Source organism: Talpa europaea, assembly GCF_964194135.1.
Source record: "Talpa europaea genome assembly, chromosome: 6".
In the NCBI taxonomy this organism is placed as follows: Eukaryota; Metazoa; Chordata; class Mammalia; order Eulipotyphla; family Talpidae; genus Talpa; species Talpa europaea.
Genome location: NC_140072.1, coordinates 81,326,743 through 81,354,554, shown reverse-complemented (window position 1 = coordinate 81,354,554; position 27,812 = coordinate 81,326,743). Strand labels below are relative to the sequence as shown.

The following is a 27,812-nucleotide window of genomic DNA, read 5'->3' as shown; positions in this document are numbered from 1 at the left end:
TTTTTTTTTGGTGGGACCCTCGCTGGTGGCGGGGGATCGAACTGGCGCTGCAGAGGCTGCGGGCAGCCTCGCAACCCAGCACTCAATCGCTGCGCCACCAGGGGAGGCCCAGTGCTCAGTAAATTTATTTAAAACAATGAATAAGTGTTTGCCATTTGCTAGCTGTGTAATCTAGGGATATTGCTTATTCTCTGTTTGCATGTAAAATGGTGAGAAGTACCTCATCCATTCAAAAGCAAATGAGAACTTTGGTATAAAATACTTAGCATAAAGCCTTGCCCCCTGAGTTCTCAGTAAATATCAGCTATTTAGTTTATCATTATTAACATAGAGTGTATTTTTCAGGTGGTTTCTTTGTGACCAAGGGCATAATGCTAGTAACTGAAGGATAGATATAGTCTACAGTAGCTCATAAAAGCAAGGCAACAGCAATAAAACTAGAGTAATTTCAACTGGTAAAATGTTTCTAGTTCTATATACAATAAAGGGCAGGTTTCCATAGGGCCTGATGTACTCTCAAGGATACACTCAGCATATAAAAACACAACTCAACCTCATAAATTTGATCTATTCTCAAGATAACCATACCCATTATTAAGTGCATGCGTGTTGTTCTGGCCTCCCTGTGATAGTATGTGCTTTTGGTGGGTACTTTGGGTGGCCTGTTGATTTAAGAGGACTCTCTGAGAAAGGCAATGTTAATACCTGATTTATGCCTGTGTCCAATTTCCTATATTAAGCAGAGACCTCTGCAACCATTCTCTGACTGTCAGGTCAACAGCCAAGGTAGTTTTGATCAGTGTCTATTGACAATGATTGTTGAGGCCATTTTTTTCACTGGACATTCTTTTTCCAAAGTTAGAATGGCATTAATTATTTTTCAACTTTTCCAGTTTGACTGCAGCTACTCTCTATCCCTTTGTCCAGCATCATGAATTTTTACTCATCTGCCTGGCTCAAACATGAGCATGTGCCCCTCCAGAAAGCTTCCCTGGTTTCCCAGGAAGAGTTCACTGCCCCTGCCAACAGCTCTGGCAACACAGGATAACTCTTATTTGTTTGTTGCCATGACCTTATTATGGGGGAAGTTTCTATAGTAAACTGTGAACCAGTCAAAGGTGTGGATGTTTTTGATCATTTTTATGTAAATTATTGTAACAGGAAGGTTTGGGGACAGTGGGATGGACAGCTTTGTGACCTCAGAGCCTGTCTGTCTCCCTCAGACCAGAGTTTACTTCACTGACCACAAAGGCCACCACCATGGAACAACCCCAGTCCCGTCCTTGATTTTCCAGTACTGCACAAGCCCACATTATTATGTGACCCCTGGGGAGTGTGTGGGAGCCCTGCTGAAGATGAAGGTTGAGTTCCTTATGGGAGCTGTAGGCAGGTGCTTTGGGAGATACCATCTGACCTGTAGACCTGACAGAGCATGTACTCTAGCATTGAGGACTAAAATCAAACAGATATTTGATATACTCATCATTTGTGCAAGCATTCACTCATTTAGCCCTTTGACAATATTTATGGAGCAGCAGGCTGACCGTAAGGACAATGGTATGTAATCAGGCAGCCTCTGCCATCAAGGAGGGTGTTTTAGTCAGGGCACCAGAAAAAAATGTGATAACCAGGAATAGACAACTATAAATTGTGATCGGTAGAAAAGGCCAGAGTCTGAGCTGGAGAATAAGAGGAATGGAGGGGGTGGGAATGGATGTGTGTTTGGGGATAGATACAGACAGATGGTCAAGGAGGCCTTTTAAAGAGATGCCAGTTAGGGCCTCCCCTGGTGGCGCAGGCGATTGAGCACCGTGCTGTGAAGCTGTCCCGCAGCCTCTGCAGCGCTGGTTCGATCCCGGCCAGCCAGCGAGAGTGCCAGATGGTGCAGCAGACCTCTCCTGTCTTGCCTGCTGTTCCCCTCAGCAGTGTATTTCATCAGTCTGCCTGTTCTGTTCCCTGCTCTGTCTCTCGTGAATCCTCTCACCCTCCCGCAAATCTGGCCTCTACCCCGGTTCTTGTATAAATAAATAAATCTTAAAAAAAAAAAAAAAAGAGAGGCCAGTTAAATTGAGACTGAAAGGATGAGAAGAGACCTGGGAACAAAGAGAAGAGAGACGCACAGCCGGGCAGAGGGGCCTGCGTGTGCAGGGCAGGGCTGCTGGAGAAGCTGCAGGAAGTCTGTGGGGCTGCAGTGCAGTCGCGGTAGAGGGAGTGGGATGCAAAGCTGGTAGAGAAGGAGGCAGATCAGGCTGGGCTTTGTGGCCTGGGGACAGGTGATTATTTAGTCCAAGGATATGGGAAAACTGCTGAGGGACTTAAAAGTGGATCTTGAGTGCTTCCACCAGCTCCTCTTCCTTTTTGTGTTTCCTCCCTCCTGGGTTTCTGCAGCATCTTTCGTTTTACAGGAGGGTTTTCACGGCGTGCTTTCAGGTGGCCACAAAGCTGTGAATGTTCTTGGAGGAAACGCCAGACCTTTGAGGGCAGAGAGCCAGTAGCACCCCTTGGAATAGGCTGATTGCCCCCCTTCTTTGGCCATCCCCCTCCTTGATCATCCATTGCTGGGCTACAGCACCACATTCCCAGTAACCTGCTGTTGTTTTCCATTGCATTTTAAAAATAAGTAATTAACATACAGCCTGTGCATGGACATGACAAAATGCAAAGCCAACAGCGGAGTCTGGGAGGTTCCAGGGTGTTGTGGCAGCTGAGAGGTTCTTGGTGCTCAGCCCTCCGGAGAGGAGCCCATTGCTATTCTGTTACCCACGCGGCTTTGGAGGTAAGAATGGCCAGGGTGCAGGACATTTTTAAAAGCAACAATAGAAATGTTTTTTAGTCTGAGGTAAAGAACAGGTCAAATACCTGAGCCCCGGCCCTCCCCCAAAAGGCTGTAATCCTGACCTGACAAACATTGAAGAGCAAATGAGCACATTCTCACCACTTCAGTGTTCCTCTCAAACACGTGGATTTAAGCCAGCTGAGTTTGGATTCTGTTCAGTTTGTGCTTTTGCCAAGAGTTTTGTGGGTGTAAAGTTTAAAAATAGTTATGTACACATGGGATGTCTGTAGGGAAATGTGGGTAAATGCTGGGTTGGAAAAGGTTCTGTGAGCAAGTGCCCTCAATGTTTAGCCCCAAATGTTTGTAAAAATGAGAAACATTTTAGACATCAGAGTGACAACTGCATCTTGCTCTTGTTCCAAACTAGGGCACATCTGGATACAAATTGGGTGTGGAGAGAGTGACTCAGCAACACACAGTGTGTGAGAGTTGCGGGGAGGAGATTGAAGGCCAGAAAAAAAAAATTTAGAGGCTAGGGCATGACAGGGAGAACAAATTTCATATAGACAGACTAGAAAAGTCAGTAGAAACCAAAATCTATGATCCTTTGGGGCTTGTGTATAGGGACTTGCTGGGGAGCCACCTTGTGAGTTTTCTCCCAGCAGTTTCTCCCTCTCAACACTCTAGGACATTTAAGTGGCTTCATCATGAGCTGGGCAGCCTGTTGGGGTCAGGTGCCTGGACTCGGGGATCTGAAGGTGGGGATTTATCACGAAAGGAGCACCAGTGAGGTGAGCCAAGCAGCTGTGCCTCAGGCAGACACGTACTTGCACACTCATTTGTTTAACTTTTATTTTGGACTGTGGACTGGTCTACAATTTGCCTGGATGAATAAACCTTGTACCTAAACATCTATAAGATTAAGGTGACAGGGTCTGTCCGAGTCAAGGACAAGCAAATGCTTGCACTTTACAGTGGCGGGGCTGCGCTTCCAGCAGCCATCACCTGACAGTCTGCTGAGGGAAGCAGTGTATGCACTGGGCCTGGGTGGATGGCAGGACCTTGATGTAGAGAATTGGACTAGCCTGAGCTTCAGCATGCAGGTGGAGAGCATAACGTATTTTTAGTGAAGAGTTATTTCCTGTTTGAGGTACCCAGCTCTGAGGCCACTGCTGGCATATCCCTGGGACCCAGTGGCTGCTTGTTTCATGATTGCTCACAAGCAAATCTGCTCAGAGCAAAGAAGAAAGCAGCACCCAGGTGCATTCCTATCAGTTCTCGGGAATCTCAGTGGAGGGTAGGGTGAGAGGATTAATAATTTACCAAAGGACCTGAAGATTCTTAGTGGGGGGTGGAGACAGAGGGGGTGAGATTAGGGAATTGGGCCTGGCTTTGAAACTGCAGAGCATGGATGAGGACGCAGGAGTTCTAGCAGCACTGCCATCCACCCACGTGGACTAGAAGGATGGGTAGGAACCCCTGGCTTCCCCTTAGGTGCTGGCCTCACCACCTCTTTGCTTGTCATGGTCTAGATTTGGCCTCAAGAGACCAGAGGCCAACCTCTAGGCTTTAAGTCAAGGACAAAATTTCCCTTTACCCACAGTGCAGCTGAAGATGTCTCAGGAGGTGCATCCAAATATGTGGCTGTATCATCTCCAGGTGTTGTATATTCCACCCTTTGATCAAAAAAAGCTATCAACTGGAACCTAATTAGTGACCTTAAAAAGAAAGTCTCTTGTCAAAGTCCACTTATGAGGAAGTGCTGACAAAAACCTCTTCTCTGTTGCGGAATGGTGATGACTGGCACCTTAAATTGCAATGAAATAAGACAATGTCACCAGATTCTTTAATCATGAATAAGAATTACTAAGAGACTCATGTTTCTCTTTTTGCTTTGGCTTCTAGGAAATTCATCCACAGCAATTACGTTTTTCTTTATGATTGGCATATTTAGACTCTTAGTCCTGGTTTTCTACTTCTACTTGCATTGTCTGTCATTGTAATTTCAGCTGCTTCAGTACTTCTTGTAGGAATAAAATAATGAAATGCAGAGTATATGCCACCTGATATTTATGCAGGTGGGCTCATTTTTATGAAAAGGGCAGTTGCTGACCCTGCTGGGGACAGTGGCCACCAGGTGGCACCAAAGCTTTCTCACAGCCACCTTTAGTGATGCGATTTGGCTTAAAGTATTTTTGTTTCTGCCACCATTTCTTGGACTGAGCGACACACATTTGCATTGGTTTCAGTCCAGAATGCTCTGAGTTTAGTAGACAAAGATGACCTAAGGGGGCCTCACTGGCTTGTTTCAGATGCTCAGCTTTACAGATCAGTGTTTTAAATGGGAATGGACAACTCCCGACCAGACCAGACTATGTGTGTGCGCGCGCGCGTGCGTGCGTCCAAGAGGCCGCTGTTTTTCCATTCCATCAACTGGTGGTAGAACACTCATCACAAACAAAAAGTTTTGGGGCCACTGGGAAAGGGCCTTTTCACCTCTGCCAAATGATCTGGTGACTTCTGCCTAAAATGAATATATTGCTCCTAATTGTAAGCTCATCAGTGGACAGTAGTTAATCACTATCTCTAATACAGAAATTGAGTGTTAAAAAATACACACCCACACAAAATGCCAACACAAATATGCCAACATTACCTTTCATGTTTGCCATGTTTATTCACTCAGAGAAATTGTCACTTAAAAGACCCATTTAAGTGAACTTTTAAGCCCAAGAGCAGAAAAAAGCCTTCAGTAGAAGCTGGAAGAATGGAATTACCTAAAAATCTTTAAATGCAGGTTCTTGACCCCCTCATGAATCTATTTGTTATAATTGTGACAAAAGATGTTTCCTTTGAAAATCTATTTTTACTCATGTTGATTTCTCCTGTTATTTTCTCAAGCTTTTGTGGTATCTGATCAATTGTATTTCCAGAGAATTACAGAGATTCAGAGTCCTGCAATCATAGAGGAGCATTTGTGCCTGGACTAGGCACAGGGGGCAGTGAGGCCTGGGCAGAGAGCAGGTGACTGTGTAGTCACTTCCACTGCTTTCTTGAAACTGAGACTTGGGGCTACGGACCAGATCTGATAATCCATGTGGTTCTGAGGACCACAGAGAGAGAAGCACTCCTCAGTTTTATGCGTTTAAAATTGTCTTGTAGGAATCTTATGAGTCTACTCAGGTGCCTCCCACCTGTTGGAGAATTGATCATCTGATTTACTTAGGGTTTTCTACAGTCCCATGAGCCCTCCCACCATCACAAAAGTCTTTTTACCTCCATGGGTGACCCAATTGGGGCAAGCTATGATGACTTCGGTGGGATTTAGCACATCAATTATGTCTTTTTTTTTTTTTAATATTTTATTCTTTTTTTTTTAAGATTTATTTATTTATATAAGCACTGGGTACAGTCAGAAGCGCGGGAGGGTGAGAGAATTCACCAGAGCCAGAGCGGGGAGCAGAGCAGGCAGAAGGACCGAGGTACACTGCTGAGGGGAGCAGCGGGCGGCAGGAGAGGTCTGCGCGCCATGTGGGACCCTCCTCCGGTGGCCGGGGAGCAGCCGGGGATCCAACCGGCGCCACAGAGGCCACGGGCAGCTTCGCAACCCAGCGCTCAACTGCTGCGCCACCGGGGAGGCCCAGATCAATTATGTCTTTAAAGCAGATACCAGGTGGCAGTCAAGGAAGGCCATGGTGGTACTGCGAGCAGTAATTTGGAATATAAGGGATGGAATGTTAGATATTAACTAGTCCAGGCACTTACTAATATGACCCCTTTGGGCGAAGGTGGGAGGAGGGGGAAGGGGTGCATGGCCAGGGAGACCCCGTTTGGTTTCATATAATGACAGAAAGCCAGAGCTAAAAATCTAAATTTCCCCTACCACAATTTAGTTCAGGAGAGAAATAATTTATGGGACACCCTCAATGTTTTTTAATTGAACAAATTTATTGAGCACCTAAACTATACCAGCATCTTTCACAATAATCATCAAGATTCAGGATCCACCCAGTGGGTGTCAGGATCACCCCTCCCCTCCTCCCCACCCCAGGGTGAGGAAAATGCAGTGTATGATAACCAGAAACGGAAGCTAGTAAGCCAGGGCTTTGTCAATAGTGTCGCTCTGACATACCTCTCAGAGGACATGGCATGGGGTATGGGAGGGCACCTGAATGTGGTCTGTAGGGAACTTCCTTTTCCTTCTCCCCTGTGTTTTGGGGGCATCTTGCATTTTCTGTTAACATCCTTTGGGGACATTCTGCTTGGTAAACTAGACTGGACTTGGCGGGGGTCGGGAGGGTGGTGGATCACTGAAAAAGGGTGCCACCAGAGAGCATTACAGTCAGGTTCTAAAGCAAACCTAGGGGTGCATGCAGGTGCACTAAGCTAAGGGCACTGATCAAGGATGAAGACAGGAAGGGCTGTTGCTTGGCAGTTTGCCCCTCATTTATGTCTCATTGGCTTGTGATACCATGAGTTTAACCACTGTCCTTCGGATACTGCATCATCACCTCTTTATTAGTTTTCTCTTAGCGTGTTGCTTTTCATCATGCCCTGACTGTGAGTCACATCTGTCAGGTGTGGGCAGCCTAATGGCTTTCTAGGAGTCCTCTGTTCAGAAAGAAGCTCCTCACTGTTCTGAGCCCCATGGTCCTGCAGTCACTGTGGAGCCCATTATCTTGGCCTGCTGACTTAGATCCTTTGTTGTTGACTGGAATCTTGAGTTAACCTCAGTCTATTACAAAGCTTGGCAAACTATTACCCTTGGGCCAAATCTGGCCCTCTTTCTGTTCTTGTACATAAAGTTTTACTTGAACTCAGCCACAACCATTCATTTACGTAACTCCCATGACTGTTTTCCCACTGAAATGTTAGAGCTTAGTAGTTGTGACACAGACAGTGTGGCTGGTAGAACCTATAATATGTATTACCTAGCCTTTTCAGTAAAAGTTGCTTACTCGCTCTAGGTTTATAAGAGACCACATTTTCTGTTTACTTAAATGGAATCAATATCATTATCCAGAGACCTGGAATATCTGGGATGTATGGGGCAGGATGTAAGGTCACCATGACAGGGCTGGCAACATCTGGAGGCTTCAGCTCAAGTCTGATGGTTACTTGGAAGCTGTGTTGGAAAGGATTCTGAGGTTGTGTCTGGGCACTTCCTGAGGAGTAAAAATTGGGCCATGAGTGATTTAGGCAAAGAGCACCACAATGAGGAACAAGCAAGGTAACTCCTTGGTTTTCTCCTCCAACGGTAAGTAGCATCCAGGGAATAGCTGGGCACTGCCCCTGATGCCAGTGCTTGGCATTGCTGAGGCGGGGATTGTAAACATACCTTTGCTGCAGTGGGAGAGTGGTGAGATTTAAACACCACTTACACTGTGACAGAAAAAGTCAACAGGCAGGAGAAGCCAGGGCTGGGTTAGAACTCCTTAAGTCAAGGCTCCTAGGCCCTCATGGAAGCTAGCGATACACCAGTGTCCACAAGAGCAATTCATGTAAAGCTTGAAGAAGAGGGAGTGTTTACTAAACTGTGCAATTGAAATGCCAGTTAAAATACGACAGTGTGTTTAAAAATGAGAAAGGGTGTGTGACGATGCATGTCTACTGGAGAAAGCAGTCTCGAGTGTGGCTACTTACATAGCTCCGTCTACAGCTCTTACATTGCAATTTGTAAAACCAAAGACTTTTAAGTCTACCTACACAGGATGTCTAATACTTGCTAATCTGTGATTCCTATAAACCATTTTTCCTGGTAAATACAGGTAGTGGGATGGGTCTTCTGGAGACCCTCACTTGTTACGATGACTGTGTTGCTGAAGGTATACAAAAACGTAGTTTTGGGAACGCAAGTCCAGAAGTCTGACCAAGAGTCTGTTACTCATGCTAAATCCTTATGAAGCATTATTTACCGCTTTTGGGTAAATCCAGATTTCCAGAAGCTGCATGGCTGCAAAGTGAGGTATGACTGTGGTCTGCTGAGTCTGCAGCTGTCGGATCAAGCTGGCTTCCCCTCTAGAAGCAGTACTTGGAAATTCTGAGGCCACTGTTCCCTGGTCATGTAAATATCACTGGGGACCCCAGTGAGGTGCACGTTGTGCCTGTGGTTGTGCATTAATCTCATACATGCCACTTAATATCTCTTCCACATTCAACATTTTGGCTTTGTTTTTCCTTCTCAGCATGAAAAATTGCCCAGTTTTTCTTTTCATTTCAAAAAATTATATGAAGTACACTCAACCATATTTCAAATGGAAGTGAATATTCAAAAAATATATTTTATGACTTAAGTTAGTTGAAAATTTATTTGCATAAAAATGCCAGTATTTTCTCACAGAGCCCCTAGAAATAGACCACCTCTCAGGTAAGAATGGGTGGATGGCAGATGCACTACCAATCTCCGTGAAACAGACAGTAGATTCCAGACAGACCTGGGGAAGCGGGGCTGAAGACATGGCAGCATCAGGCCCCAATGGGGCAATGAGCCCTGAGCCTGTGGGTCTGAAAAGTAGGAGTAGAGAGTGCTCAGATGTAGAATTCTTCCATGTCATTGTCCCCAGATCCAGACAACACTGGGCCTGGTGGGATGTCTCTGCCAGTCTGCTCAGCCTTGGGAGAATGACAAGGGAGCTCTGGGGGTGTCTCTGTCAGTGAAGAGGCGCTGGAAGCTGGGGGATCAGCAACAGTTGTCGCCAAAGAGCTGTAAGGTCCTTTGGTGAAGAAAGGGAGGGACGCCCAGGAGGACTCTGTGCTCACCCTGCTCCCAGCAGGCAGCGGTCCTTCTCTGGAATCCCTGTGCTTTGACGAGAGGCTGGCGCACCTTTCGGTGGGGAGGGGCGCTTCCGTGGTGCTGCAGAACCTACTGGGTGCAGAATACGCAGAGACCACAGAGAGGTCTGAGGCAGATAGTCGCAGGCCTGTGTCTACATCTGTTTCCTGGGCTCCCTCTAAATCATCGATGGAGAGGGGGTGGCTGTGCCCCAACTCTGATGCCCTGTGCCCTGGGCTATCTGTGTTTGAAAACCACTGTGGTACAGCTGAGGAGGGATCTCCTGTAGGCAAACAAAACAAGGACTTGCTTCTCTGGAAAGACCAGGGAAGGCTGGGAGGGGCCCTGGCTTGTCTGGTCATTTCCTGCTGCTGCCCAGTAGGCAGGCCCGTCTGGCTGAGCCCCAAGTATGGACGGTTGTGCAGGGGCTGCTGGCCACTGCCAGGAGTGTTGCTCAGTAGGACAGCACCTGGAGAAGGCATGGAATGAGGTTTCTTCCCTGAGCAGTGGTGCCCTCTGCTGGGTTTAGGAAACTTCTGGTGTACCCTTTGTGCCTGTGGGGGAAGAGAGCACATATTGCATTAGCACAGGACTGGGGGGCCACCTGGGGGTGTTAAATGCATCATGGAAGTTGCTTGCTGATAACTGGAGACTTCTAGCAGCTAATACGTTACCAGGAACTCTAAACCAAAGACACAGGGAGCAGAGTCCAGGGATACAATCCACAAACTTCTCAGTTGGAGACCACTGAGTCTAGGAGGAGAGGAGGCCCCTTGGGGCAGCTGGGAATAATCCTTCCAGGACACAGGGGCTCATCAGATTAGCAACAAGAGTGAGGGCGAGGCTGAGAATGACAGAGAAAATAAGAATGACCCTTTAATGCAAAAAGAAAGCTGGTATGGTTTGTTTCCCTTCAGCCAAAGCACCGAGGTTCTGGAGATGTCACTGATGAGAGGATGGAAGCCATCAGGCTGGGCTGTGAGTGGGCCATTTCAGATCAGCTCAACCTCCCCCTGCAGTGCCCGCGTGGTCGCCATCCCGGGGCGCCGTGCTCAGGGCAGTACGCCTTTGCCCAGTGAGGGTCTGTCGGGGTCAGCTCCGGTTTACTTGCTCCTCTCTGTATTTTGCATTTCAGAAAAAGTACAGGAAAAGGAGCTGCTGACTGTGGACTGACTCTGCAGATGACCTAGTGGGGCTTGGAGGAGCAGTGTCACCCTCACCCGCTCACTGTCCTCTTCTCCCCCACCCTCCCTGCAGCACCAGGGCCCTGTTGCTACTGCATGGAACGGGGAAATTTTTTCCAATTCACATTTCCTCCTGGGTCTGCTGCTGATTGTCTACTTGGTCCAGCATAGTGCCCAGCCTACCTTACTATGCAAATTTTCAATTAGCTAATGGACTTGGGGACAGAAGGTCTGGATCATCTAATTTATGTGTCCCTAAATAAGAGGTTCTGACTGAAGTTAAGGTGATATGGAAACCAGCAGGCTGAGACACACAGTGGACCTTTGTACACAACCAACAGCCAGCCTCTCTGTTAAACAGAAACAAACCACAGCTGCTTAGGGATTTTTAGTTCAATGCAATATATATTACTGTAATATATATTACGGTAATCTATAATGTAATATATAATAATACATATTACCACTACAGATATTGGAGGGGAGACTTAATGAGGACTCAGTCTTTGACCATGGGAAACTTCTGTTTCATCCAAAGGATGGAAGACAAAGAGAATGACTCAGAGAGGAGAATGCAATCAAGGGCTCTGAGGGAGACATGACGCTGGCTGGCTGAGCTGCAGGGGAGGTGAGAGGATTCACCAGAGACAGAGTGGGGAGCAGAACAGGCGGATCTACTGAAATACACTGCTGAGGGGAACAGAGGCAGAGACAGGAGAGGTCTGCTGTGCCCTGTGGGTCACCTCCCTGGCCGTTCGGGGATCGAACTTGTGTTGCAGTGGCTGGCGATAGCTTGATAGTGCTGTCTTTAACATCTGCGCCACCAGGGAGGCCCACCAATATAGATATTCAGGAATTTCTATGGGTCCTCTACCCAGCATACCCCATTCTCTTCTTAATCTTCAGTCCCCACACTCTGTGTGGGGGTGTGCATGTGTGTTTGTGCTTGTGACTTGCTGATCCTCTTGCTGCCCTTCTGTCTCTGCAACATATTGAAATTCCCAAGTCACTCTAAGGGTGGAGTTTAAGGTGAAGAACCGCGATTAAGGACATTGCTGTCCTTAATTATAACTGTCCTGAGTTACAGATCAACAAATATGATGGAAAATGCTTCTAGCACGGGTTGTAGCTGGGTATGGTGTGCTCCTGATAAAGATTATGCTCCACAAGGCATTCTCACTGTAAGACTTGAGTTTGGAGGGGCTCCAGATTGTGGGGGGCTCAGCAGAATATAAGGGAGGAAGGTTCTGAGTAGAGCTGGTTCCTCCCAGGCTGTGAGTTGCCCACCAGGGCTTGCTGCTGTGTTTCGGGCCCCTGACTTCAGCAGCCCTCTGGCTCTGTGCTGCACTGCTCTGCTCAGCGACCTGGCTTCCCCGCACACTCTGTGCTCGGCAAGCGCCACCCTGCTCAGCACACACCCTGCTCAGTGTGACACATAACAGGAGTTTCAGCATGAGTGAAGTCACACTTTCAGGGTGGGGTACAGAGCAACCTGAGAAGGCCCAGGTGTGCCTGATATAGGGGGTGCTGTGATAAACCAATTTCTCAATCACTTGAGTTTGGCTAAATAAAAGAAAAAATACAGCCTGATGCTCTTTAGAGAAGAAAGTACTAAGTTATGGAGTTGCTTCCAGGAGAGCCTATGTTTATCAGTTAAAATTTCTCTTATTTTTCCCCAAAGCCCAATTTCCCTGGTGCCGGATAGGACTTTCTTACTTGGTGTGTGCTACTCTCTAATTTCTGTCTTCAGAGTCTTATTTGGGAACTTGTGCTCGGGCTAAATCTGCACCAAGGAGGAACCTCTGTGGGTGTGCAATTCCACTCCTAGGTGCTTCGTGAGAAGCATCAGGCTACGATCCCATGCAAGGAACTGCGAGGGGACAACTGAGTCTTCCCACTGTCAGGGCAGAGGAGAGTTAAAATGATTTAAAATCAGGCACAACTGGCAGAGGATGAATACTTGGTAGTTTTGCAGAAATTTTCATCACTGTACTTGTTTAAGTCACTCCCTGTGCTCTGTCTTATTTCTTACTAAATCATGCAGGTGGAGTACAGATAAATCCAAAATTCTGCTTTGAAGAAAGGTGATTTTTCACCTGGTCATTTTCAACCCAGGGGTGCCTATATGCACTGGGAGGTGCCTGCAGGTGGGGGGCATTCCAGCTGGCACAGTGCTGACTGGTAATAATGGCAGGATCTCGGGCAAGAACTGGAGAAGGATGCCCTTCGGGGACACGCCTGCTGCGGAGCTGGTGGTACTCTACAGCTCTGCAGCTCTGCCTGAGGCAGAAATGTCAGCTTCTGTGCCCTTCCCGGGTGGCTGTGTCTGGCTTCTGTGGTTGGTTTGTCTGACCTGACCAGGAACAACACTAGAGGCGTGAATGAATCACTGTAGGTGTTTCAGGACATTCTTCCCAGGTGACCTTTCTAGAGTGAAACAACTCCCTGTACCCTCCTCCACGGGGAGACTCCCCTAGCACTCGGGGAATGAATCTGGAACTTCTCCAAGTGACAGCAGCAGTGTACCTTGGAGTCATTGGCTTCCTTTCCTTTTCTTGGAGGCACTGTAGCCTGGCTGACTCACTGGACTCCTCTTTCTCTAAGAAACAGAATAGCATCACATAAAGGAATGTGCTTAAGTCAACTAGCCAGGAGATCTGGGTTTCTCTCTGAAACTACCAGAGTGGACTCATGAGCAGCTTCTCCTGCAGCTTTGAGCACAGGCAGTTTGCAGCTGGGGTGGTAAAGTGGTCTGAGTCAGGGTCTTTGTTCCGGGGCACAGAGATCGCATTCTTAGTGAAGGGGGTTCTGCCCTGCCTCGCTGCCCCAGGCAGTGTCTCATGTTCACCTTCCTACCTCTTCTTTCTGAGAAAGACCATGTCCTCCTGCTCTGTCCTCGGCAGAAACATCACCAGCATGACACTGTGTGCTGTGCAACAAGCCAGCGATGGGACTTAGGAAAATTAGGAGCAGTCTCAAAGAAACTGGACAGTGGGTTCACATGACAATCAGACTTTGCTCTAAAGAAAAACATACTTCTCCTTTCACTGTTCTCTGGGTGGTTTTCATATGTCCACTGAAAGTAAGGCACACTTTTTTTTTTTTTCCTTTTAACCAAGGTATAATGAACATGTTAGCTTCAGGTGTATAACCTGATACTGCAAGTGATCACAATAAACCTAGTTAACCCTGTCACCACACTAGCTACAATTTTTTTCTTGTGATGAGAACTTTTAAGATCTACTCTTAGCAACTTTCAAATATGCCACACATACTGTACATCACATCTCCAGGACTTACTTATACATGCAAGCTTGTATCTTTGACCCTTTTCATCCATTTTGCCGACTCCACACCTCTCCAGCTCTAGCAACTATCAATTTATTCTCTGTACAGATAAGCATTTTTTCTTTCTGAGAGTCCACGTGTAAGTGAGGTAATGCTTGTCTTTCTCTGACTTAGCATAATGCCCCCAAGGTCCACGCATGTTATCAAAAATGGCAGGATTTCCTTTCTTATGGCTGAATACTACTCCACTGAGTATATTTGCCACATTTTCTTTATCCGTTTCTGATGGACACTTGCTTCTAAGCTTTTAGAAATAATGTGTCAGTAGACATGATTGTGTAGATAATCTTTTGGACTTACTGTTTTCGTTATCTTTGGATAAACACCCTGAAGTGGGATTGCTATATCAGAGTATGGTCATTTATTTTTTGGGCCCTGTTGATTTTTCTCTTCTCCTTAAAATGCTCTTGTCTTGGTTTCTGTGTCAGCCTGCAACATCTCTGGTTGCTCCTTTCGCTACCTGTATGAATATCTAGCCTCTTCTACTCAAGGGCTGTTGACATTCAAGATTTGATCTTTACTTCCTCACTCTTTAACTCACATCTCTGGAAGGAGCTAGGTGTGGCTACTGTTTCCTCCTCCCTAGCCTCACCACCATGGCTTATATGCCCTGACCTTTCCCTCCCCTCTCCCTCTCAACTGCAGAGCACTCAGTGTTGACTGATGTCCACTGACTTTTGAAAGGATTTTGTTATTGAATTGTCCACTGTGTGAATGTTAAGTATTTATTCTTATTGTTTTGACTTGCTTTACTACACACAGTTCTCTTAAACTCCCTCTATTTTGTTAAAAATGGTTGCATTTCATTTTTTTCTTATGGCTGCATAGTATTCCATAGAATAGATGTACACGTGATCCACTCGTCTATTGGTGTACATTCAGGAACTTTCATGTCCTATCTATTGTAAATAATACTGCTGTGAACACTGTGGAACATAGAGATTTTTGTGTTCATTAGCACAAAAATTTCATGTTCTTTGGATAGATACCTAAGAGTAGGATTGCTGGGTCAAATGGTATTTCCATTTAATTTTTTTTAAGGTAAATCTAGATTGCTTTCCGTAATAGTTGTACCAGTTTATATTCCCATCAATAGTTGTCACAGAGCTCCCCTTTCTCCACATCCTCTTTAGCACTTGTTGGAGGTATTTTTATTTTTTTAACAGACGATTTTTAATTTTTTATATATGTATTTTTACATCATTTTTCATTTTTTCACAATGTATGCATTTTCATCTTGGTTATAGCCCCCATACAATTCCCACCACCCTTGTTTTGATCCTATTCCCTTCCCCTCCCACCCCCCTTTGTAGTGTGGCTCTGGTTTATAGTTGCTGGTTGATTTTGATTTTTACTTTATTATAATTAGCCTTTTTCCTGGTCCCTTATTTAGGTTTTCTAAATTCCTGCTATGAGTGAGACCATCCAGTATTTTTTCTTACTGGCTTATTTCGCTGAGCTTAATCCCTTCCAGCTTCAACCTGCTACAAATTGCATGAGTTTATCCTTTTTGATAGCTGAGTAAAATTCCATGTATATGTACCACATCTTCTTGATCCAGTCATCTATTTTTGGGCATTTGGGTTGTTTCCATAACTTACCTATTGTAAATAGTGCTGCTATAAACATAGGGGCCAGGTGTCCTTTTGAAATGTTTCTGTGTCCTTTCGGTAAATACCTAGGAGTGGGACTGCTGGATCATATAGAAGGTCCATTTTTAGCAGATTGTGGAATTCCACACAGCTCTCCATAGTGGTTGGACCAGTCTGTACTCTCACCAGCAGTGCAGGAGAGTTCCTTTTTCAGTTGGAGGTATTTTTTTTTTCTTTCTGACATGTGATTTTATTTTTTTTTAATTTTATTTTTATATTCCCCATACAATTACAACCCCCTTATTTTGACCCCAATCCCTCCCCTCCCGCCCCCTACCCCCATAGAGTGTCTCTGGTTCATAGTTGTTTGTTGATTTTGATTTTCACTTTCTTATAGTTATTCATTTTCCTGGTCCCTTATTTAAGTTTTCTAGATTCCTGCTATGAGTGAGACCATCCGGTATTTTTCTTTTTCTTTTTGGCTTATTTTGCTGAGCATGATCCTTTCCAGCGCCATCCATGTTGCTGCAAATTGCATGTGTTTATCTTTTTTGAATGCTGAGTAATATTCCATGGTGTATATGTACCACATCTTCTTGATCCAGTCACCTATTTTTGGGCATTTGGGTTGTTTCCAAAGCTTAGCTATTGTAAACAGTACTGCTATAAACACAGGGGTGCAGGTGCTCTTTGGAATTGATGTTTCTGTGTCCTTTGGGTAAACACCTAGGAGTAGAATTGCTGGATCATATGGAAGCTCTGTTTAGTAGGTCCAGAAATCTCCACACAGCTCTCCATAGTGGTTGGACCGGTTTGCACTCCCACCAACAGTGCAGAAGAATTCCTTTTTCTCCACACCCTCGCCAGCATTTGTTGTTGCTAGTTTTTTTAATATGTGCCATTCTCACTGGTGTAAGATGGTATCTCATGGTAGTTTTGATTTGCATTTCCCTGATTACAAGTGATGTTGAACATTTTTTCATATGCCTGTTGGCCATTTGCATTTCCTCTTCAGAGAAGTTTCTTTTTAGCTCTTCTGCCCATTTTTTGACTGGATTATTTTCTTTGTTGTTGTTGAGTCTCATCAGCTCTTTGCAGATTTTTGTGATCAGTCCTTTATCATTAGTGTTGGGTGCAAAAATGTTCTCCCAGTTGGTGGGGTTTCTCTTTGTTTTTGTTATTGTCTCTTTTGCTGTGCAGAAGCTCTTTAATTTGATGTAGTCCCAGCTGTTTATCTTTGCCTTCACTATCACTGCTTTGGGTGATGTGTCTGTAAAGATGTCTTTGATGTGCAAATCACGTAGTGTTTCACCTATATTTCCTTCTATGTATTTTATGGTTTCAGGTCTTATGTCTAGTTCTTTAATCCATTTTGAGTTGATTTTTGTGTATGGTGTGAGGTAGTGGTCAAGCTTCATTCTTTTGCATGTAGCGACCCAGTTTTCCCAGCACCATTTATTGAACAAACTTTCTTTGCAGTTGGAGGTATTTTTAATATGTGACATTCTCATGGCTATGAGGTATTGTCTTAATGTGATTTTAATCTGTATCTCTCTTATTACAAGCAATGAAGGACACTTTTTCATATACTAATTGGCCTTCTAGATATCCTCTAAATAATCCATAAATAAAAATAGCTAAATAATCCATTTGGAGTTTATTTTTGTGTGTGGGGCTAGTGAGTGATCCAACTTCATTCTTTGATAGGTGGCTTTTCCCAGCACCATTTACTGACAAGACTGTCCTTTTCCCATTGTATGGTTCTAGCTGCTTTATCATAGATTAGGCACTGGTATGTGTTTGGATTTATTTCTAAGCTTTCAGTTCTATTCCACTGATATGTACCTATTTGTGTGACAATACCATATTGTTTTTAGTACTGTTGTTTTATAGTAAAGTAACATGAAATCAGATGATGTGATACCTCCATTTCTTTTCCTTTTTCTCAGGATTGCTTCTGCAATTCAAGGTCTTTGTGGTTCCATATACATTTCCATAATTTTTGTCCAGTTCCTTTGGAAAACATTGCAGGTATATTGGTAGGGATCATGTTAAGTTTACCATTTAGGCAGATCAGTCACTGGTTATATTGATTGTCCCCAGTCACGAGCAGGGGAGGCTTCCATTTCTCACACTGCTGCCTTGTGGTTGGCACTCCAGGCGCATCCCAGCTCCTGCCTTCCTATTATGTCAGTGGGGCTGCTGACCCAGCTACAGCATGGTGGATGGGCACAGAGCACAAACTTGTGTTGTGCTGGTGGTAGCATACTCTGGGCCCTTGCCAGTCACGTTAGGCTGCCACTGTGAGCTGCAGGTATGTCCAGGCAACAGCTTGTAGGGTGTGGCAGTGACTTAAGGAGGTTCTGGGCAGTAGGTGGTGATGTGTAGAAGTTTTTGGGTGCTGAGTAGTGATACATGGTTATGTTTTCGAGTAGGTGGAGATGTCAGCAGAGCTTCTCCAGTCTCTAGCAGGTTCTAAGATGGCATCCCTTGGCTGGAATTAGTAAGACTGCATGAAGTTTACAAGATGGCTTGTTAGTGTTTCTGACCTGTCTGGGGGTGCTATCCCCAAAGCTTCCTACCTTTCAGATGTGGTGAGAGTGGTAACTGTGTTTTCTTCATTTAAGATTTGGGGGCTTGGGCCTCCCCTGGTGGCGCAGCAGTTGAGCGCTGGGCTGCGGGGCTGCCCGCAGCCTCTGCAGTGCTGGTTTGGTCCCTGGCTGCCAGCGGGGGTCCAGCATGGCACGACAGACCTCTCCTGCTGCCCGCTGCTGCCCTCAGCAGTGCATTTCGCAGGTCTGCCTGTTCTGTTACCTGCTCTGGCTCTGGTGGGTTCTCTCGCCCTCCCGTGCTTCTGACTGTGCCCAGTGCTTGCATGGATAAATAGATGAATCTTTAAAAAAAAAAAAAAAAAAGATTTGGGGGCTTTATAGACTGATGGTACTGTGCCAAGTTCTGAGATGAGTTTGTGCATGAGCCCTTTAAGAGCAGGTTCTTTGTTCCTTGTAGGGCTTAGATTCTCCATGGTGTTTTTCCCACCAGCCCTGAATGCTGGGGCTCATCTCTGTTGTGCAGAATCAGAAGGTCGGGATGCTTGATGGAGGGCTAGCACTCCTCATACCCCGAAAAATTTTCTGCCTATTTAGAATCCCTCCTGACTACAAATCTCCACACCTGGGATGGGGCCTCTTCCTCAGAGAGCTTTGTTTTTCCTGCTTATCTCATTTTATCCTTTGTGTGGACCTGTATTTGTCTGGTTTTCTGGTTCCCTTCCTTGAAAATTATTCCCTGCATCATTAGAGATTTGTCATGTCCATGGTGAAGGTGACTTAAGATTCTTTTTTAAGTAGGCTTTTTTTTTTCACTTTTGAATTGTATGAGTCCTTTACGTATTTAAATATTAAGCACATATAAGATGTACAACTTGCAGCCATTTTCTTCTCTTTCATAGCTTGCCTCTTCACTGTTTTTTTTTTAATTTGATGTAGTCTCACTTGTTTATTCCCTTTGTTTTTAGAATAAGATACAAAAAATCATCATCAAGGAGATTACCATCCATGTTTTCTTCTCAGAGTATTAAGGTTTCAGGTCTTAAGTAATTTTATTTTTTGTGTGTGGCATGAAATGGTAGTCCACTTTCATTCTTTGGCTTGAGGGTATTTAGTTTTCACAGCACTGTGGTGAATAGTCTATCCTTCCCCCTTATAGATTCTTGGCTCTTTTATCATAAATTGACATTATATGGATGGATTTATTTTTGGGCTCTCCTTCCATTTGTCTGACTCTGTTTTTATGCTAATACCATACTCTTATTATATAGCTTCGTAATATAGTTTGAAACCTAAGAGTTGATGCCTCCTGCCTTACTGTTCTTTCTCAAGAGTGAGATTCCTTTGTAGTTCCATAAAAATTTGAGGATTGCTGCTTTTTCCTGTGAAAAATAGCCTTGGAATTTTGACAAGGATAGCAGTGAGTCTATAGAGTGCTTTGGAAAGTATGGATATTTAAATATTCCAATCCAAAATTCTTCCAATCCACAAGCATGGACTATCTAAGTCTTAAATTTTTCATCAGCATACATGTCTTTCATGGTTATTCGTTTTGATGCAATTGTAAATAGGGTATCCTTTTAGCTCACTGGTATCCTTTTAATACACTGGCATTCTGTATTGATTTTGTACCCCGCAATGTAGAACTAATGAACAAATTTAGGATAATGTTTAAAACAACATTTTTGGTGATGTCTTCTGTATGTTTTACATGTATGCTATACACTGGGTTGTAGGATAAGTCGTATTTTTTCAAGCAAAAACATGTCGTGACTTTTCTGACAACCCAATGTAATATATACCAGTTGTACATAGTGTATATTATATATTGTATCCTATATATATTATGTGTACTATATATTATATATTTTTACAAATGTATAAATATGTGATATATATCATCATGCATTATGTTATATATAATTATATATGGTTCATAAGGCATGTCATTACACATGGTAATATTTATTACATATGGCATATACCACATATTACATATGGCAGTCACAGGGTAAGTGTATTACATAGTACATACATTTATTATATATATATATATAATATGCACTATACCAAGATATGTCATTGAACATAAAACCACTTACTGCATGCATGATGTCACTACATGAGAATTATGTAATATGTCACTTATTGCCTGTGTGCTATGTTTATCGCATGCACATGTTATTGCATGGGTGGTATATAATCTCACACTTACCACATGTGTAATGCATCACATTGCATGAGAGCTATATGTCCCTTACCACACACAAAATATGCCACTTACTCGCATAAGGACCATATAATATGTAACTTACTGCATATGCAATATGTTGCATATAACATGCACACTATCCCACTTATTCCATGGCAGCCATGCAATAAGTAAGATTGTGCATGTGGTAGGCAACATATTGCATATGGACCTCATGAAATAAATGGTGCATTGTATATGCAACAAGTGACATATTTCATATGCAGTGAGAAGCACAGAGCTCCCATGCAATAAATGGCATATTGTGCATGTGATCAGTGGCATATAACAATGCAATAAGTAATGCATTGCACATGTGGTAAGTGTGATATTGGCAGCCATGTGATATGCTGCTTATATTAAATCACAATCTCTCTTCAGAAACCAACTCAAAGACATGGAAGATTATATCCCCCTTTGGAGAGAGTTCAAAATAGCTATCATGAAGAAATTCTAAGGTTAAAAAAAACTTTGACAAGCATACTAGCGAGGTCAGGAAAAAAATTGAGGAAAATGTAAAAATTTAAGAAACAGATTGAAGATGTGAAGAATCCAATAAATGAGATCAAGTGTTACAGAATGCCATGGAAAGAGAGGAGTGAGCTTGAAGATGGGAACCTAGAAATAACCCAGGTGGAAGAAGAGAGATTAGAACTCTCTGACATCTTTAGGAAAGGATTCTGTGAAGAGAGAGGGGAACAGAGAACTTACTGAAAGAAATGACAGTTGAGACAGAGGGGCTGAGGATCAACACAGTGGTGGGGAAAACACTGTGAATAAGTCCGCCCATTAAAAAAAAAAAAAAAAAAAAGCCCTAGGGAGAAAAAGCGCAGGTCCCTGTGAGAACCAGAAGATAAATGGGCGACTCCGTCAAACTGCCCAAAGAGGAAAGTTGCCATAAAAGAGGACTAGAAGAGAAGAAAGCTCAGACCCCTGCTACCCTCCCCCACCCACAAACCTGGCACACTCCGGCCAACAGAAAGGAGGAAAAAAACCCAAAAACAAACTAGAGATCAAGCGGGATGGTGAGTGGAAAGGAACTACTGCAGTCACCATGCCCCTTGAACAGGAACTGTGGAGAACCATGCGGGAATCACCACGGAGGTAAGCGAATGGCCCCAGAAGATAAGGACTCCACAGAGAGACCTGCAAATAGCCCAAGGCCAGCGGTAAGCTTGTGTGGAAAAGCACTGGAGCTCGAAAAGCATGGGAGCTCGAAAAGCATATGCAGATCGCGGCTGCCCAGGGCCCAAGCCCTTGACCTAGGTTTGTGGGGAGACTTGTGGGAACCATCACTGAGATGAATGACCCTCACAGTAATCAAAAACCAGGCACACAGGCAGGGTGCAAAAGGTGCCACTTCTGCGGACACTGAACTGGGCTACCGCCCGTGTCCCGAATCTGAGGGCTTTGGAACTGAGAACTGAGGACTGAAATTCAGGTCCTGGGATCCCCACAATGGCGGGACACAGGGCAGAGACAGCTCCCCCAAGCCATTGAGGCGCTCCACGCAACCCCCACTCTATTCCCCAGAGACCCACTGGGGGAAAAAAATGCAGTTCTGGAAGGATACTAGGAAAGCTCTCTGGCACCACCTAGTGACCAGAATAAAATCACCAACTTCCTGATGGTTGGAAGCCAGGGATCCCAAAACCACCCTCAGACTCTCAAAGAGGGTGGGCCATGCAAACGGGGGTAAGAAGGGAAACAAGGCGTGAAGCAAGACCCCATTCTGGAACTGAGAGCCAGGCACAGGATCCAGGGCATGGGACGTGCCATAACAGTGGGCACTGCACAGTGTGACAGCCAGCGTTTTGGATCTGATAGCTCTGGAACTGAGACCTAGAGTGCAGAATTCAGGGCACCGGATCCATACAGCTGTGGACATGGGGCAGACACAGCACCCAGTTTGAACAAAAGTCCCTGTGTTGAGGTGGTCCTCTCCCCTCCTTTTCTCAGAGAACCACTGGGAAAAAGCACAGGTCAGCAAGTACAGGTCTTGGGCACCACCTAGTGACCAGAACAAAATCACCAACTAGCTGATTCCCTGCTGGAACTAAGTAAATATAGAGGAAGGGAACTGTAAGGGACAGTGCCCAGCAACATAGCATCAACAGCCTGGTAGAGTTTTGGCATACAGTGTTGGACTCGGTCTGGTAAACAGTTTCTGACACCACTGAAGGAGCACCCCAAAGAGATGTCTGCCAACACCAGTGGCACAACATCCCAATGCATAGAACAAATTAGAAAGCAAACAACAGGGAGAAGAAAAAATATAAATAACTAAAAAAGCCCGCAGGAGAAGGACACACCACAAAAAGAAATACAGTCACCAGAGCTCAACAATGACATGGAAGAACTTCTCGGCCTATCAGAGAATTAATGATTATCATGATTAAAAAGCAGAAAGAAAACAAAGGAAAAAAATGATGTGAGACAAATAATCACTGAAGAATGAAATTGAGGCCTTAAGAAAAGAAAGAAAAGAAATGCAGGAGATTAAAAGATTACTAGAGGAGATAAAAACTCTGGGAAAAGCAATGAAAACAATCCATGAAAAGGAAGAATGGATTAGTACTATCGAAGATACAGAAATAAAAAGAGCCAAAAGAAAAGGAGAGAGAAGTGCAAATGAAGAAGTATGAGGATACTCTTAGACAATTATCAGACTCCATAAAGAGAGGAAATGTAAGAGTTATAGGAACTGAGAAGTTATTCAAGGAGATAATTGAAGTAAACGTCCCAAGCATGAAAAAGGAGACAAACATAGACATACAAAAAGTGAGAACTCCCAATTACCACAATGAAAAGAAGACTACAGCAAGACACATAACAGTAAAGCTTAAAAGAGTCCAAGACAAAGAAAAAATAATGAAACTAGCAAGGTGGAAGAAACAGATAACTTATAAGGGAAACTTCAGACTTCTCCGAAGAAACATTATGGACAAGAAAAGAATGGAGTAACATATTCAGCAAACTTCAAGACAGCAAATGCCAACCAAGAATACTTTACCCTGCAAAGCTCTCCTTCCTCTATGAAGAAAAAATATGGATCTTCTCAGATAAACAGAAACTCCAGAAATTCATTACAATGAACAAGAAGAACAGAATAAAGCAAGGAATAAAATCACAAAAAAGACCAAAGGGGGGGGGAAAAAAAAAGACAAATACAGATGCCAACAGATCAACAGTAACTAAATGTAAATGGATTAAACTCATCAATAAAAAGATACAGAGTAGCAGGTTGGATTAAAAAACAAAATCCAACCTTCTGCTGTCTCCAGGAAACACATTTAACCACAAAAGATAAACATAGACTGAAAGTAAAAGGTTGGAAAACAAGCCTACAAGCAATGGACCAAAAAAGAAGGCAGGAACAGCCATACTTATATCAGATAAAATAGACTTCAAATTAAAAAAGGTAGCAAGAGACATAGATGGATACTACATTATGATCAAGGGGAAGATATAACACTCATCAACATGTACTCACCAAATGAAAGGGCACCAAAATATATTAGACAAATATTATCAGCTCTGAAAACAGACATTAAAGAAAATACATATATAGTGGGAGATTTCACCAATGGACTCTCCCCACACTCACCAATGGACAGATCAATGCGACAAAAAATAAAGACACTAGAGCCCTAAATAAAGACATAGAACTCATGGAATTAACAAATATCTATAGGACACTGCACCCCAAAAAATCCGAGTACACATTTTTCTCAAGTGCGCATGGATCATTCTCCAGAATCAATCACATCCTGGCCACAACACAAACATCAACAGATACATGAAGATCAAAATCATTCCAACTATCTTCTCCGATCATAAAAGCATCAAGCTAGAAATAAATCATGAAAAGAAAACAAGGAACTCTCCCACGTCATGGAAATTGAAATCAACACTACTGGAAAACCACTGGACTACTGAGGAGATCAAAGAGGAAATTGAAAAAAGCTTTGAGTTGAACAACAAGGAGGACACCACTTTTCAGAATGTATGGGATGCAGCAAAAGCAGTAATAAGAGGAAAATATATAGCAATACAGGCTCACATCAAGAAACAAGAAAGAACTCAAAGAATCAACCTAATCTCACATCTCGAAAAGCTAGAAAAAGAGCAACAAAAAAACCCTGAAGCCAGTAGAAGAAAGGAAATAACAAAAGCCAAAGCAGAAATAAATGAAATAGAATTAAAAAAATTCAAAAGATCAATGAAACCAAAAGTTGGTTCTTTGAAAAAATAAACAAAATAGACAAACCTCTAGCCCGGCTCACAAAGAAAAAACAGGAGAAAATACATATAAATAGGATTATAAATGAAAGAGGAGAAATCACAACAGAAATCAATAGAAATCAAAAGAATAATCAGAGATTACTATGAACACTTATATGTAAACAAATTCAACAACCTAGAAGAGATGGACAAATTGCTAGAACGATACAATCATCCAAAGCTGGACAAAGAAGAAATAGAACTAAACAGACCAATTACAAGCAGTGAAATTGAGGCAGTAATCAAAGTACTACCCAAAAACAAAAGTCCAGGGCCAGATGGCTTCACAAATGAATTCTACCAAACGTTCAGCAATGAATTAGTACCTATCCTATACAAACTCTTTCAAAAAATTGAAAAAGAAGGAATACTACCAAATATGTTCTATGAAGCAACATTACACTAATACCCAAAACAAAGACAGCACAAAAAAAGAAAATTACAGGCCAATCTCCCTAATGAACACTGATGCAAAAATCCTCAACAAAATACTTGCCAACAGAATCCAACAGTGCATCAAAAGGATCAAGTAGGATTCATCACTAGTAGGATTCTAGTACACCATGATCAAGTAGGATTCATCACAGGGGCACAAGGATGGTTCAACATATGAAAATCGATCAGTGTAATCCAACACATCAACAAAAAGAAAAATAAAAAAAAACGTATGATCATATCAATAGATGCTGAGAAAGCATTCTACAAAGTCCAATATCCATTTATGATGAAGTCACTTGAAATTCTCAGGGTAGAAGCAACATACCTTAACATGATAAAAGCCATATACGACAAACCCACTGCCAATATTATTCTCAATGGCGAAAAGCTGAAGGCCTTACCTTTAAGATCAGGAACAAGTCAAGGTTGTCCTCTCTCACCACTGCTCTTTAATATAATACTGGAGGTCCTAGCCAGGGCAGTAAGAAAAGAGAAAGACATACAAGGAATCCAAATAGGGAAAGAAGAAGTAAAACTATCTCTATTTGCAGACAATATGATAATATACATAGAGAATCCTAAAAACTCCACAGAAAAACTACTCAAAATAATCAACCAGTTCAGTAACTAGCAGGATACAAAATCAACACACAAAAATCAGTAGCCTTACAATACACAAACAATCAATCTGAAAAACAAATCAAGAAAACCATCCCTTTTATAATTGAAACAAAAAAATCAAATATGTGGGAATAAATCTAACAAAAGAGGTGAAACACCTATATAAAGAGAATTATAAAACACTGTTAAAAGAAATCGAAGAAGACACAAAGAAATAGAAAGACATCCCCTGCTCGTGGATTGGAAGAATTAACATTATTAAAATGGCTACCCTCCCAAAAGCAATATACAGCTTCAATGCTATTCCAATAAAAGTCTCAATGATATTCTTCAAAGAAATAGAACAAATACTGATGAAATTCATATGGAACCACAAGAAAACACAAATAGCCAAAGCCCTACTGATGAAAACAAAGGAGAAAGGCGATATCACACTTCCAAACTTCATGCTATACTACAAAGCCATAATAATTATAACAGTTTGCTATTGAAAGAAAAACAGACACACAGACCAATGGAACCAAACAGAGAGCCCAGAAATAAAGCCACACTTATATGAACAACTAATCTTTGACAAAGAAGCAAAGAATATGCAATGGAACATGGACAGTTTGCTCAATAAATGGTGCTGGGAAAACTGGACCACCACATGCAAAAAAATGAAACTACACCACTACCTCTCACCATGCACAAAAATCAACTCAAAATGGATAAAAGAACTGGACAAAAGACCTGAAACCATAAAATATATAGAAGAAAATATAGGGAAAACACTACAAAACATATACATCGCAATAACATCTTTAAAGACTCGTCACCCAAAGCAGTAATAGTGAAGGCAAAGATAAACACCTGGGATTACATCAAACTGAAAAGCTTCTGTACAGCCAAAGAGACATTAATCAAAACAGAGACACCCCACTGATTGGGAAAAAATCTTTGCACTCCATTCAGCTTATAAGGGATGATCACAAAGATATACAAAGAACTCACCCAGCTCAACAAAAACAAAATAAACAATCCAGTCAAGAAATGGGCAGAAGAATGTAAAAGACATTTTTCCAAAGAGGAAATGCCAATGGAAAACAGGCATATGAAAAAATGTTCAACATCCCTTATAATCAGGGAAATGCAAATCAAAACCACACTGAGATACCACCTTACACCAATAAGAATGGCACATATCAAAAAAAACAAGCAACAACAAATGTTGGTGAGGATGTGGCGAAAAAGGAACTCTCCTACATTGCTGGTGGGAGAGCAAACTGTCCAACCACTATGGAACCGGTGTGGAGGTTCCTTTAGTCTACTAAAAATGGAGCTACCACACGACCCGGCAATTCCACTGCTAAGGATCTACCCAAAGAACACAAAAACATTGATTCAAAAGAACACCTGTACCCCTATGTTTATTGCAGCACTATTTACAATAGGTAAAACGTGGAAACAACACAAATGCCCAAATATAGATGACTGAATCAAGAAGATGTGGTACATATACACAATGGAATTTTATTCAGCAATCAAAAAAGATAAACTCATGCCATTTGCAGCAGCATGGATGGAGCTAGAAGGAATTATGCTCAGTGAAACAAGCCAGAAGGAAAAAGCAAAATATCGCATGGTTTCACTTATAGCAGGAATACAGGGGAATCAAATAAGACATTAGGGAGAAAAATAATAACAGTACAAAACACAACAAAGCAAAAATGGACAATTATAAATCAGAGACATACTGCAGGGGAGGGAGGAGTCAGGAGAGGGATCAGAGGGAGGGAGGGAGGAGCACAGGGGACTGAGGTGATGGTGGACAGGTGCACTGGTGAAGGAAACTCTATGGGGACTACACCTGAGGGGGTGTGGGGAAGCAAATATTGTTTAAAAATGAACAATGATGTAAAAAAAATTAGATAAAAAGAAATAATAGTTGAAAACTTTCTATACCTAGAAGGAACTGAATATACATGTCCATAAAATTAACAGAATACCTGGTTATT

General features: G+C 43.0%; 1 protein-coding gene across 1 annotated transcript in view; it reads right to left on the bottom strand.

Moving 5' to 3' along the window:
• Positions 1-9,304: 9,304 nt before the first annotated feature.
• Positions 9,305-27,812, bottom strand: part of FAM124A (family with sequence similarity 124 member A) — a gene marked incomplete at both ends in the record, with an annotated part of 91,215 nt that continues 72,707 nt past the window's right edge. The window contains one exon of the mRNA XM_084235145.1: positions 9,305-10,102. Coding sequence (XP_084091271.1) covers positions 9,305-10,102 — 798 coding nt within the window. The remainder of the gene's footprint in view (positions 10,103-27,812) is intronic.